General features: G+C 38.6%; 1 protein-coding gene across 3 annotated transcripts in view; it reads left to right on the top strand.

Annotated features, from left to right (window-relative positions):
* LOC129216857 (protein unc-45 homolog B-like) overlaps positions 1-13,156 on the top strand; it is a 98,517-nt gene that overhangs the window by 28,276 nt on the left and 57,085 nt on the right. The window contains exons 1-2 of one of the 3 annotated variants that reach the window (XM_054851069.1): positions 8,006-8,188; positions 11,319-11,538. In XM_054851069.1, coding sequence (XP_054707044.1) covers positions 11,319-11,538 — 220 coding nt within the window. In that variant the 5' untranslated portion in view covers positions 8,006-8,188. Of the gene's footprint in view, positions 1-8,005; positions 8,189-8,223; positions 8,245-11,318; positions 11,539-13,156 lie in introns of those variants that run through there. The other 2 variants (XM_054851070.1, XM_054851072.1) reach the window with 2 other exon arrangements.

The raw sequence follows: 13,156 nt of genomic DNA, 5'->3' as shown, positions 1-13,156 counted from the left end.
ACGTAAAAGCAAAATGGTAAGCTCAAAACTTTGTTGGGAATGGGTAAATCAATTAATTTTTGCCGTGAGAATACAAAACTTTGTTGTGAATAAATAAATCAATTCACTTTTGCCGTGAGAATAGAGATCGAATATGCTTTAGTTTTAAAAAATGTTGCTGCTAGCAAATTTTCATTTTTACAAAACTAAGGATAAATAATAGAGAGGCAAAAGTGCACACCGGTAGCAAACCAACTAACACCCCCTATAAACTAATAGATAGGTCCATTTCCGCCTATAAACCGGATATTAGCCTTTCCATGTAATCGATGGTCAGACAGTAACAGGTGGAGTGGAGCCACTGGCGCATTGAAGTAGGATGTATCCACTCCGAGCCAGGGTTGGTGTTATGTACACTTTTTTTGTAAAAAAAAACGGAAGAAACTGGATAAAACGGACGAAATCGGACAAAATGGATGAAACTGGACAACATTAAAATCGACTGATTATTTTTCAACAGTTTAATACGGAAAAGGGTTGCTACACTGTAAAAAAAAAACTGTAAATTTTGAAGAAGTTATCCGTATTTGTTACAGAAAAAAACTGTTCGTAATAAAATACAGGATTTCCCTGTTTTTTTGAATCTGTAACCGGTTATACTTTGTTTTTCTTCGAATCTTCGAAATTTCGCCCGCGTGTTTGGATTTTCGTTCTCGTGCTCGAGTTTTTGATCTCATATTTATTTAAAGCGAGTAAATCCTAAATCGTTTGCAACTTCCATTTCATTGCATCCCAATCAATACTTTATTATTATGTTTTTTTGTCATCTGTTACAGAGGCATATTCGGAAATGTACCTTTGTATACATGTATTTCGTAGTAGTATAGTAAATATTGAAATGTATTTATGAAAGTATAGTTTCATTTTTTAATCTTCATAAAATAATAAATCAGCTTGAATAAATAATAAAAATACGGAAGATTTCTGTAAAATAAACGGAAGAAAACTGGCGTCCTGGCTGACAGTTTTTTTCTGTAAATTTTACGGATTTGTTTTACAGTGTATGATGCAATATAACGGTTACCATAATTAAATAATAATTTTAATATTTGTTAAAAGTAAAATACTTTTTAACTAATCACGTAATTTAAATAAATGATTGCATGTTAACCATAACCTAATTAATGTACGAAGGATGTGTTAGTCACACTCAAGTGCGACTCACTTTTTACTGGAGAAGTAATTACATTCAACAAAATGAACCAGTTGATCAGATAGTTGCATCACACTATTATTAAGTATTACAAGAAAAGTGAATTCCTTTCTCATGGTATCGTACGTATTTGTAAATAAATAAATAACATTCATAAATTACTTAATTAAATGCAAATGATCCCACACCCTTTTTTATGAATCATTATGCAAGTTAATATAACAATCATCGTATTTACAATTTTTGATGCAATTAAAATATATATAGGTTATTTTTTCCCCTTAAATTTATATTTACTTTAAAACAACTTAGGACACCACCAGAAGTTATGGTTAAGTTTGTTTTACACTGAACCAAAAGTGAAACTATATGGTACATTAAAACTTGAACCGAAACAAAAGAACTCAGCTTTAAATTCACTTTAATGTCATAAAAAGTACAGCTCTCATTTCAATGTATAATGTGGCTCTGATGAATGGAAGCTTGACCTTGATGATGTTTATTCCCTTTTGGGGAAATAAGGAAGGGTGATTTGCAGCGCGTTGGGTTGGTCAGCTTTTTTTGCAACTGAAATTCGTGCAGCAATAATGTGTCCCTTTTCCACTGAACTTCCTAAAACAGGAGTAAATGATATCAAATTCAAGCTCCAACTTGTCAGAACCATACTATAACGTTTTCTTCCTCGATACCGACTCGTTCCTTCATTCTATGACTTTTGATTCCTGACTCAAAAACTTCTTTCATTTCTGACTGACGGATGATGTTCTATTTACAGAAAAAAACAAGCATTTTATCGATTGTTATTTGATGCATTTTAACTAAATACCCCAATCATTCTTTCTTTTACGAACATCTTGCCACAAAGAAGCTTCTCTATTCTTTTTCTTCATTCGCACCTATTTCACGTACAATTGTGCACGACATTAATGTATATGTGCTATTTAGCTTTGAAGAACGTTCCTTAAATGAAAAGAATAGACATATTTATTTATTACTAGTGGTACCCGCACGGCTTTGCCCGTAATAGAAAAATTAAAAGGTCTTTTGGTTCGCCTGTATATTTACAAAAAATGTATGGTGAATTGTCTCGCCAATCGGCTCGTGCCCATGCTACGGTTCCACGTTATGATCATTTCGTCATTGACTCGTCCATCTTATGATAGTTTTGTTCTTAAAATTGGAATAGAAAAAGAACCACATCGAATTTTCGAAAAATTACTTTGAGGTGCACACCCCCATGCTACAAACTGATTCTTTGCCAAATTTCCTGAAAATCGACCGAACGGTCTAGGCGCTATACGCGATACAGACATCCAGACATCCTCCGGACAGAGAGACTTTCAGCTTTATTATTAGTAAAGATAAAGATAAAGATTGTTTGGTTCAGAATTTTCATGGAAATTTTAATCCACTGGAAAAAAAATGGACGAAATAGACAAAATGACATTTTGCTGCTCTGAACGCTGCTCCGTGCCAACAGAATGACAACTTTTTATAAAAAAAAAACAAACGTTTGGGTGATCGACTAAAATTATTTTCATTCAGATTGACATTTTTTTCTTTGCTTTTCATCGGTATTAAACGATCTAAAACAGAATAGACAAAACAATATTAATTGCTTTCGCATTTTTTGTTTCGTGCCGGGGCATGGGTACCAAGAAAATAAGCCCCAAGCAAAGTAAACAATCTCTTTCAGCATGCAACGTACCGGCAGCCAGGTTATGCAATCCAGAGACCGCGCAGTTTCGTCCCGTTATGAACTCATCCGTCTGGAATAGACAATAGCCGAGTCGGAGGCATCTCATTGGAGCCGGGATAGCCGACCCACTGGTAGCTAAAATAAAATGCGTACACCAGGAGCAATGGTACGGTTCAATTCGTCAATGGCATGCAAAGTCAACGTTGTAAGACCATGCAACGTTGAACTTGACAGTCATTTTAACATCTTAGGTAGCACTTATTATTACAAGATGAAGTTGAAGTCGCTATGTTTGCATCCTCTCTCGTACTCTCGTATCGTGCGTCGTTTTTTCTTTTCTTTTTTTTGAGCAATCAGGATTGCTTATTGTTCTCACTTGACCGTCCTTGGAGTTTGTTCCTTTTTCAGCTTGGACCAGGGGCCTCTGCAGCACCACCGCCCACTGGCCTCTGGTCCCGAGCGCTGTTGCCGGGAGCCGCTTCTCCTGGTCACACACATGCACACTCACGCACGTACAAACTCACACACACGCCTGCGTGCATACACACAGGCCTATACACACACAAAGGCATACACATGCACGCACTCGCACCTATACACACCACTATACACACGTAACCGCCCATTAGTAGGGGCTGGTTTGGGGGGACAGGAGCCGTTTCTAGAAACACTAACTCCAATGAGTAGGGTCGTATCACAACTCGTGATTGCGAAAAACATAATTTGAATTCAAAATTTCAGAATTCAAATTAATATTTTAATTTTACTTTTTTGAGCAATCACGATTGCTTATTGCTTTCATTTGACTGTTTTTGATGTCCTATCATTTTTCCTACCGCCACCCTCCGCAGCATCACCGTCGACCGGCCGCCTCACGATGCTGATCCTCTAGCGAAAACCGTCTCCAGGTTTCGTCAATATCCTACACTTACACGCATACATACACGCACCTACACACATATACATATATACACCTACACACATACACAAACACATACACACACACACATTCATATACACAACTACCCACACACTCATGCCAGCACACAGACACAAACACACATGCCTACACACACACACATATCCTCCACACGCAAACACACACGCTTACATATACACACACGCTCGTGATTGCGAAAAACATAATTTGAATTCAAGACGACAAAATTCAAATTAATTTTTTTTTCTTTTTTTTATCATTTCTGTTTGAGCAAAAAAGCGAAACTGCCTCGTAACTGAGATAGATTTTTCGCATTTTGCTGAAAACGCGACCGTAGTGGAAACTTTGGGCCAGGTCCTCTCAAACCTAATAATAGAAGATACCTATTATAAAGGAAAAGGGATTATTTGGCCTTCGGAAAATCCCATTCTATCCCTTTGGGGTTAATTACCCCCAGATCGGTTCCGATTCTACGTCCCACGAGCACTCTTTTGCGCGGAGCAAAGAATCGAGTGAAAAAGAAGCTGAACGAGTCGAGAGATCGTCGAGCTGCTTCACCTACTTCCCTCGATCGCATTTCTCGACACTGGTCATTAACGCCCTGAAAAGGGCGAACTCTGAGAACTTTGTTTGCTTAACCTAACGGAAGACGGAGCTGACGGAACGACTGCATATGAAGTAGCATCCAGGGCCTGGTTAACCGCACAGGCCAACTAGGCCCGGGACCCCTAGGTACTAGTGGTACCCGCACGGCTTTGCCCGTAATAGAAAAATTAAAAAGGTCTTTTGGTTCGCCTGTATATTTACAAAGAATGTATGGTGAATTTTCTCGCCAATGGGCTCGTGCCCATGCTACGGTTCCACGTTATGATCATTTCGTAATTGACTCGTCCATCTTATGATAGTTTTGTTCCTAAAATTGGTATAGAAAAAGAACCACATCGAATTTTCGAAACATCGCTTCGAGGTGCACACCCCCACGCTACATACTGACTTTGTGCCTAATTTCATGAAAATCGGACGTACGGTTTAGGCGCTATGCGCATCACAGAGATCCTGACATCCTACAGACATCCAGACATCTAGACATCCTCCGGACGGAGAGACTTTCAGCTTTATTATTAGTAGTAAAGATTATGCATAGCATTACAACTACGCGAAAAATACATGTATTTTTTAATTGATAATTAAAAATACAAAAACTTTTTGTTCGAAAAGAACTTACTTATAGGATAATTTTTATTAATTTTACCAGTAGCGAGTTTTCCATGTCACAATTATGAGATGCCTATAGAAGGGGATTCATGAATGCCCATGATAAATGATTTACATAAATCTGTGATAGACAAAGAGCCCCCCAGTCTTCGAGGGGCCTCGAAATTATTGTGGGCCTAGAGCCTCACTTTCAGTTAGTCGGGCCCTATAGTAGCATCGAGATTCCAACCACCACTCTCTCTCTTCGCAGGCAACTCACACAGAATAGTGTCCGTTTTCCACGACAAGGCACTTGGCTCCGCCTTCGTCATCCGGTGATTCTATTGCGCTGTTTCCGGCATGAGGAACCCTCGGATCATTGCGTTTTGTTGTAAAAGCAGCAGTTGCTGTAAAAGCAGCAGTTTTTTAAATGTAAGAAAAACGAAAATAGCAACAGACAAGTGATGTTGAGGATACTAAGACTCTTTTTGCACATTAAAATGAGCGCACAAGTTAAGGATGCCTGGTTTACAAGCACGGGGATTTGCTCACCGATCCCCACCGCGTAAAATGGAACTCTGCATTCGAGAAGGCGGGGCGACGTGCCTTCGCGTGAAAAACGGACAATACCTTTTCCCAGACATCTATAGACTGCAGTTTCGTCTTCCTCATCAGTCGGGAATAGTCGATGACCGAGGCCGGAGGCAGATGTCCTCTTATTGAAGCTGTTGTCCTTCCTTGTGTAAATGTGTTGTTATGCTGTGAATGGTTGCCTACCCTATGACCAGTCTTGCATAATATAGACGAATGCGCGACGGCGTTCGCAGAAAATTTTTGGCTCTGCATAAATTTTTTTTCAAACTGCTAACGTTAATTAAATTTTTTTTTAAGGGGATGTTTTAAGAAAATCCCACAGTTTACTTCTGTTGAAGCCTTTCTCCAAAAGCCTTTTAAAGTACATGTGTAAAAAAAATAATTGTTTTGGCAGTTTTCTTCAGTTAGTAAAAAATAAACAAACTATATGTTATTGTAAAAAAAAAAAAAAAGATTTGAAGCACCTTTTTTTGTTTCTTTCATATTTGAATATAAATTTAATTTTTTATTCAGGAGTGAGTTAGGCAAAATAATTGTTTGCAGAAAATTTTCCAGTTAGGATTTATGTTCGCAGAAAACTTTTCATTTTATCTGAGTCTGCGGCATGTGTGTACTGTTGGAAGTCGGACTTCACACCAAATGACGGTACAGAGTTGGAAAAGTGAAGTGCTAATTGCCGCGCAAGACAGCAACAACATCAACACTGCTAATACGAAAATATCGTACAATATAATTCGACAGAAAAAGTGTTTAAAAGAATTCGAAAATAGTTCCGGCATACAGCAGAAATACTAACCAGTTAATCCGCTCAGAAACGTTTAAAAATTTCGTCCAGTATTTTGATGCGTCTCTTTAACATTAAAAATGTGAGAATATAAAGATTTTTTTTTTTTTTAAGAACAATAATTTAAAGTATATTTGAAGTTAGTACTGAAATACAACGGAAAATATAACCATTTAATTTTTATTCGCTCTATTTCTGTTTTCCTTTGTATTTTTAATTGAAACGTGATATGAAGAAAAATGTGAGCCTTTAACGACAATTGAAAAAATTTTCTTGGAAAAAGCGAAGATCCCGTTCATTTGAAATTAGAACGCAATAATTTTGAAAAGGACATTAGAAGATCAGAAACGAAAATTCTTGAATTGCGCTCAAAACGGAAAATTTGAGGACTCTTCAGGGAGCGGAAGCATTGAGAAGGAGCGGAAGATGTTATTAGAAAAAGTAGTGTCGCCATCTATTGTGGAGTCGGAATACTTTTGTTTATCAAAGTAAGGTAATCAGAAATAGTTCATCTTGACACAACGAAGACAGACACGCATTTCGGATTAAGATATTTACAACTGCAACCGCAACATGTGCTATCGCAAGTGCTACAAGGAACATCTAGTAAGATTTTTTTTTTTTCAAATTTAATTCCCGTTATCAATTTATGTCATCGCGATTTTTTGGAGACATAAAGTCATTACAAAAGAAATGTATTTATTCCTCCTGCCGTTAAGTTAAACCTTTAAAAATATTATTTCTTTTGTTGTTCAAATGTTTAAGACTAATTTCGCGATCTGCTTCCGAAATCCGAGCTTATCATGATAGCGCAGAAAGAAATGAAAAAGGGAGCGAGTGGCGCGAGTTGAACTTTTGAAAATAAAATTCGTCGCATCAAGATCCTATACGCACCCAAAATCACGCACAGAAAAGAAAAGACAGAGAATATTGAAAATACACCGTCAGGGTCCGATTAATAAGATATCAGGGCGCCCCTAACAGTTTTCTGCGGACCCTCTTTTGTAGCAAAATTTCACAATTTCAGCCATTGGCTAAAACAATTTTAGCCCCTTGGGGGCCTTTAAAAACTAGGATCCCTAGGCCACCGCCTATTCAGTAATCAGGCCCTGTGCACCTACCATGGTTGCGTTCGACGAGCTCGACCGGGAGCCACCGGTTAGTTAATCACGTGACAGCTAATGATCACGTGCTCCAATCAACCAATCAACTGCTTAGAATGGTAACCGCCGTGGTAACCGGTTGATCATAGAACGCTTCGGTTAGTAACCAGTTACTTACCAGTAGACTGGTGAGTTTCGTCGAACGCAACCCATGGCACCTATGCCACGGGTTGCGGTGCTGTGTTGTTGCCATCCAGCGTCTGCGCTGCCATGGCAACAACACAGCGTTGCGAGAACGGGAGCAACCGGACATAGGATTAACATCTCCAGAGCAATGTAATAATACTTTGCACTTTAAACGTATGTTTTTGAAACAGGTTCCAAAAAATGCTCATAATTTTCTCGCGTGGCGCATTGTTTCACACTGACGCCGAGCCTCACATGATATTTAAAATTTAAAAGCCCCTCGACGAGCGAGCGTCACTGTACCCGCGGAGGGGCAAAACATCAACACGCTCCGGGCCTCTCGTGTTGTGAGTGTCTAAAAATGGTGATGTCCTTAAATAACTCTCATCCCCTTCGGAATTTTCGATAGTGTTCCGGAAAGAACGGGAACACGTGCTTCTGCCGGCTTCGAACGCTCGCTGCGTCTCTCGCGCTGGAAAAAACTGACTCCACAAAGGTGAGTTTCGATTAGGAATGGATTTCGAATGATCCGAAAGTTGCTTCGATTTTGAGGTATCGTTGAACTTTTATCGTTTGAAACTCGAAATGTTTTGCTTTGAATGTGTTCTTTCTTGATCAGCAAAGTAAAAACTGATTAGAGTAATTGAACAGTGACAGAATGCATTGAACAAAAATCGAATTCCATCTGTTTTAAAGATAACCTTCATGTTGTATCAAAACCATGAAGTATTGAATTCAAGTTTCGTACCGTGTGATACCGAAACAGTGTTATAATAATCGCAAATTCGGTACCATGTCATATCGAAACCGTGTTGTAGCAGTATCGTGTTACACCATGGACGCCTGTACTTGCTTTGTTTTTATGAAACTTGGTTTCGACACAACACGGTACACATCCCTCGATTCATATTACTTCTAAGTCTTGTATAACATGGTTTCAATATAACACGGTACATGGTTTTGATACAACAGGATACATATCTACGTGATTTTTACTATGTTCCTTGATTAATGAGTGTAAAAAAAAGAGTTAAAAAGTGATTTTTAAAAAAAGTCTCGTATAACACGGTTTCGATGCTGCATGGAACAAATGAACTGTGTTATATGATACCAGGGTTTCCGCTATGATCGCATTTTTCGCAAAATGCGAAAGCGCTATCTCAATTGCGCAAACAAAGTAAAGCATTTTCGCTTTTTTGCTCAAACAAAAAAAAAAAAAAAATATTTAAAAAAAAAGAGAGAGGAACAATGTATAATCCAAGAGAGGAAGCAGCATGACGATAGTCAACTTAATCTTTAAATCTTAAGCTAAGATTTTAAAATTACTATTAGGTCACCAATACTTAGTCTTCCGGCATTATGCCCTTCTCAATAGCATAGATAGTAACTAACCCTCAATAACTGCCTTATGAGGAGAAAGAGTGCAACGTTATAAAAACCAAATGTGTAGGGGTTTTTTTTTTCATTTTACGCTTAAAAAAATAGCTGCTGTACTTATTTCTTTAAGGATGCCATAGAGATGAAATAAGAATTTTATTTTGAACTGGAGATGAAACACACTGAGACATTTAGAAAGATATGCGAATATGTAACATTTTAGCATTTTGCTAAAACTTTTCCCACAATTTTAGCTTTCATGCTAAAGAACTTTTGAACCCAACTTAAACCCTGTATGATACGTACAGTAGAAGACCGTTATAACGCCGACGTATATAATGCAATTCTCTATAAACCGCACCACTTTTCAGAAGTAAGCAATAGGTTTTGAAGTTAAAAAAACTCCCTCTGTTTTGTCTTGCAAACATAAAAATGGTTAGGAAAATTAAATTTTGAAATAGTTTTTCATCTTTCCATCTTATTTCAAAGCTTTTAAATTGAAAATGAGTACTTACAGTAAATAGAAAATACCAGATGGCTCTTGAAAATGCAGCTGTTATGCAAACCATGAAGCTAGCAGAAGTGCAGGATTTTGATTGTGAGACATATTTATTTGTGAACAACTCATTGTCATATGGGTGCTTTAACACTCAGTGCAGATAAAACTCATTCTGAAGTGCTAATACATAGATATATGTTGAATATTAGTTTCAAAATTTGTGAAATGATCTATATAGCGCAAAAACCTGTATAACGCAAAAGCTCTGGTCCCGAGGTGTGCGCTATAACGGTCTTCTCTCTCTACTGTACTTTACTTTGTTCTTATGAAACTTGGTTTTGATGTACATGATTTTTACTATGTCCGTGATTAATGAGTGTAAAAAAGAGTTAAATAGTCATTTTAAAAAAAGTCTCGTATAACACGGTTTGGATGCTGCACGGAACGAACGAACCGCGTCATACGAGGGACGCCCGTATCTCCCTTTCCGCGGCTCGTATCTTTCGATCGGCTCCCACGTCGTAGAAAAGAAGGCACGCTCACCCTCTGTCCGTGAAGGCCACCTCCGGGTCGATGGCGATGCGGGAGAGGGCCTGGGCGGCGATGAGCTTGCCCTTGTCGGTGCCCTCCAGGGCGAGGCCCACCAGGACCTTGGCGCCGCCCTGCTGCACCACCGCCCCGCGCAGGTCCGGCTGCTCGCAGATGGCGTTGAACACCTGGGAAATGAGCTCCCGGGAGTTCTTGCTCTCCGACTTGGCCAGGGACACCAGGGCCGGGGTCACGCCCAGCTCCGTCAGGCGGCGGACGCGCATCTCCGTGAACTCCTTGCTGTCCTGAGGGGGGGGGGGGGGGGTGGATATTATCACGAAACCAAAATGAAGAACAGGGAGGAAGAAAAGCCACCGTCTCGGGAAAAAAAATATAAATAAGCAATAATAATGAAAATATATGGAATCTGATGGAAGACTGGATGGTTTTGAAATCATGCCAGAATGACAAAGGGGGAAAAAAGTCATACAACCCTTTAATGCACGTTTTTTTTAAAAAACACTTTAAAATTACAACATGTATTATACACATTATTTTTAAAATTACAACACATTGTGTAACATACATTCACTCACACATGTCTACACACATACACACTCATGCCTAAATGCATAGACAGAGATTATGAAAAATATAACTTGAATGCGAGATGTCAAGCATTCAAGTTTTTTTTTTTTGAAAACTGAATGACGACGTCAAATGATCTAGAAATGTATATGGCATATTACATGCTTTTCACTTGAACGTTTGATTTCCAGGCATTCCTTGGTGAGTCTCTTTGTCCGTTTGGGTCCTTTGACCAGCCTAACTGCTGGTTTACGTTGCAAACTATTTACGCTTTTTAGTGTACGTCGCAGACTGTTCAGAGAAATCATTTCGTGTCTCGTTAAGTCTCCCTTTTAGTTTCTTTTGGCGATTGAAAACCTCCCCAGTATTATGGCAAACCCAAGTTTAAATTGAAAGAATCTTGGTTCAGATTACATCCGATTCGGTTTAGATTTTGATTCGATGTTGAATGACGAAGGGAGTCGCCGGCCCTCTATACCGACAAAAACCATACTTACGGTTTTAAAATTCATTTTGTGTTATACGTTAATAAATGTCTGCTACTTCAATTGATAGCTGTCATTTTCTGTGACAGCCAATTTTCATTAAAAAAGAATCTGAACATTGGCGCATCTGATTTCTTCTTGTCTTCCAGATGCCGGACGTGGTCCAGGATGCGGGGGGTCCGGTGGACCCCCGGGAGGAGGGGAACGCCCTCTTCTCCAGGGGGGACTGGAAGGGTGCCGCCCGGGCGTACACCCGGGGCCTGAGGGAGTGCGGGGGCGGCAAGGAGAGGGCCACGCTCCTCAAGAACCGGGCGGCTGCCTACCTCAAGACGGGTGACTACGAGAAGGTCGTGAGGGACACAGACGAAGGTGAGTGCGAGATGTCGAGGAAGCCAAGAGTAGTAAAGAACTGTTTGACCACGGATTGTATGTAATTTGGAAATCTGCCAAGTAAAGACGATTCCATCTGAAAGAATCTAGCAGGGGAAAAGGGAAAATAACGATGGGATTTTCATGCACACGTTGTACAATGTCACTAGTGCCTTATTCATTTATTGCATCCTCAAAAATAAAATAAGGCAAAATAAAAAAGCAAAATGGTTAACTCAAAACTTTGTAGCGAATAAATAAATCAATTAATTTTTGCGGTGAGAATATAGATGAAATGTACTTTAGATTTAAAAATGTTGCTGTGAGCCAATTTTCATTTTTACAAAACTAAGTATAAATAATAGAGAAGCAAAAGTGCACATGTGAAACAAAGCAACTAACACCCCTATAAACTAATAGATACGTCCATTTCCGCCCATAAACCGGATATTAGCCTTTCCATGTAATCGATGGTCAAACAGTAAGGTAAAACACCAGTAGTGGCCAGTGCTTCAGTAGTGGCCACTTCAAGGTCTAAAACACTTCAGTAGCCACAGTGAAGTATACTTTAAACTGTCTGTCTACAATATTAATTGCCCCTCTTGAAAATCAATGAGCGTTTTATGGCCCTATGTTTTCTCAATCTTCCCAATTTCCAAAAGTGCCAGAGTTTCAATGTGTTCAACTTTTATCCATTTTTTCTCAAACCTCAAATTGGATCCAGCAGTAGCTACTCCAAAATGTGAAAATTTCAGTTGTGGCCGTCCGACACTTTCCAATCCAAAGTATTTACATTACTTACTTTGAATTCAAATAACGGATAAATAAAATGGGTTCAAGAGGATAGTAACATTAAGTACCAATGTATTAATCACATTATTATTGTTTACTTCTTTCTTCTAAGTATATAAGTAAAGTTGAAATGGCCGCTACTGAAGCACTGGCCACTAATGGTGTTTTACCTTATATGGTATTGTATGCATTTATTATGCATTCAAATGCTAAAACTCAACATGCAGAGCAGCCGAAGCTTCGACCATCGGTACTTCATGCCATCTCTAATGTTTTGTATTTTGGGCTCTCCTCTGATATGCCCCCCTCTTGGCGAGATTTTAATTTTTCGCTCGATACGAAAATCGCCAATAAGGCGATAACTTGGCAACCCTGGTTTTGCAACTTGAACGCTGGAAAGTAGTTTCTCGAAGTCTGTCTTTTTGCACGTGTCTGTGTGGTAGGAGGTAGGTGCTCATATGTTCCGCTTTTAGAGTATTCTTTTTCTTGTTGTTTTTTAATGTTAATTTAGTTGAATTTTCTATTTTAATTATGAGTTCGGTTTGTGATGTTGTCCAAATGTATCAATTGAAATTTTTGAATGAAAAATTGTGAATACAAAAATGAGGATATGTTTGTAAAGTTTTTGGAAATAATTCGCGAAATTAATTGGGTGGAGTACAAAATACAAGTAAAATAAGGTTGTTTTTTTTGTCAAAACAAACATAATTAAAATATTTTTGTAAAGTAATGATAATAAAAAATGGGATAATTTCCCTAAGAGCGGAACATATGTGCACTGCCTCACGTGAGGAAGTAAAAGAAAAGTAAAAAAGGTAAGTGAACA

This window comes from Uloborus diversus, chromosome 2 (assembly GCF_026930045.1).
Source record: "Uloborus diversus isolate 005 chromosome 2, Udiv.v.3.1, whole genome shotgun sequence".
Lineage (NCBI taxonomy): Eukaryota > Metazoa > Arthropoda > Arachnida > Araneae > Uloboridae > Uloborus > Uloborus diversus.
The sequence above is the reverse complement of the archived record's forward strand: the minus strand, read 5'-3'. Positions and strand labels throughout refer to the sequence as shown.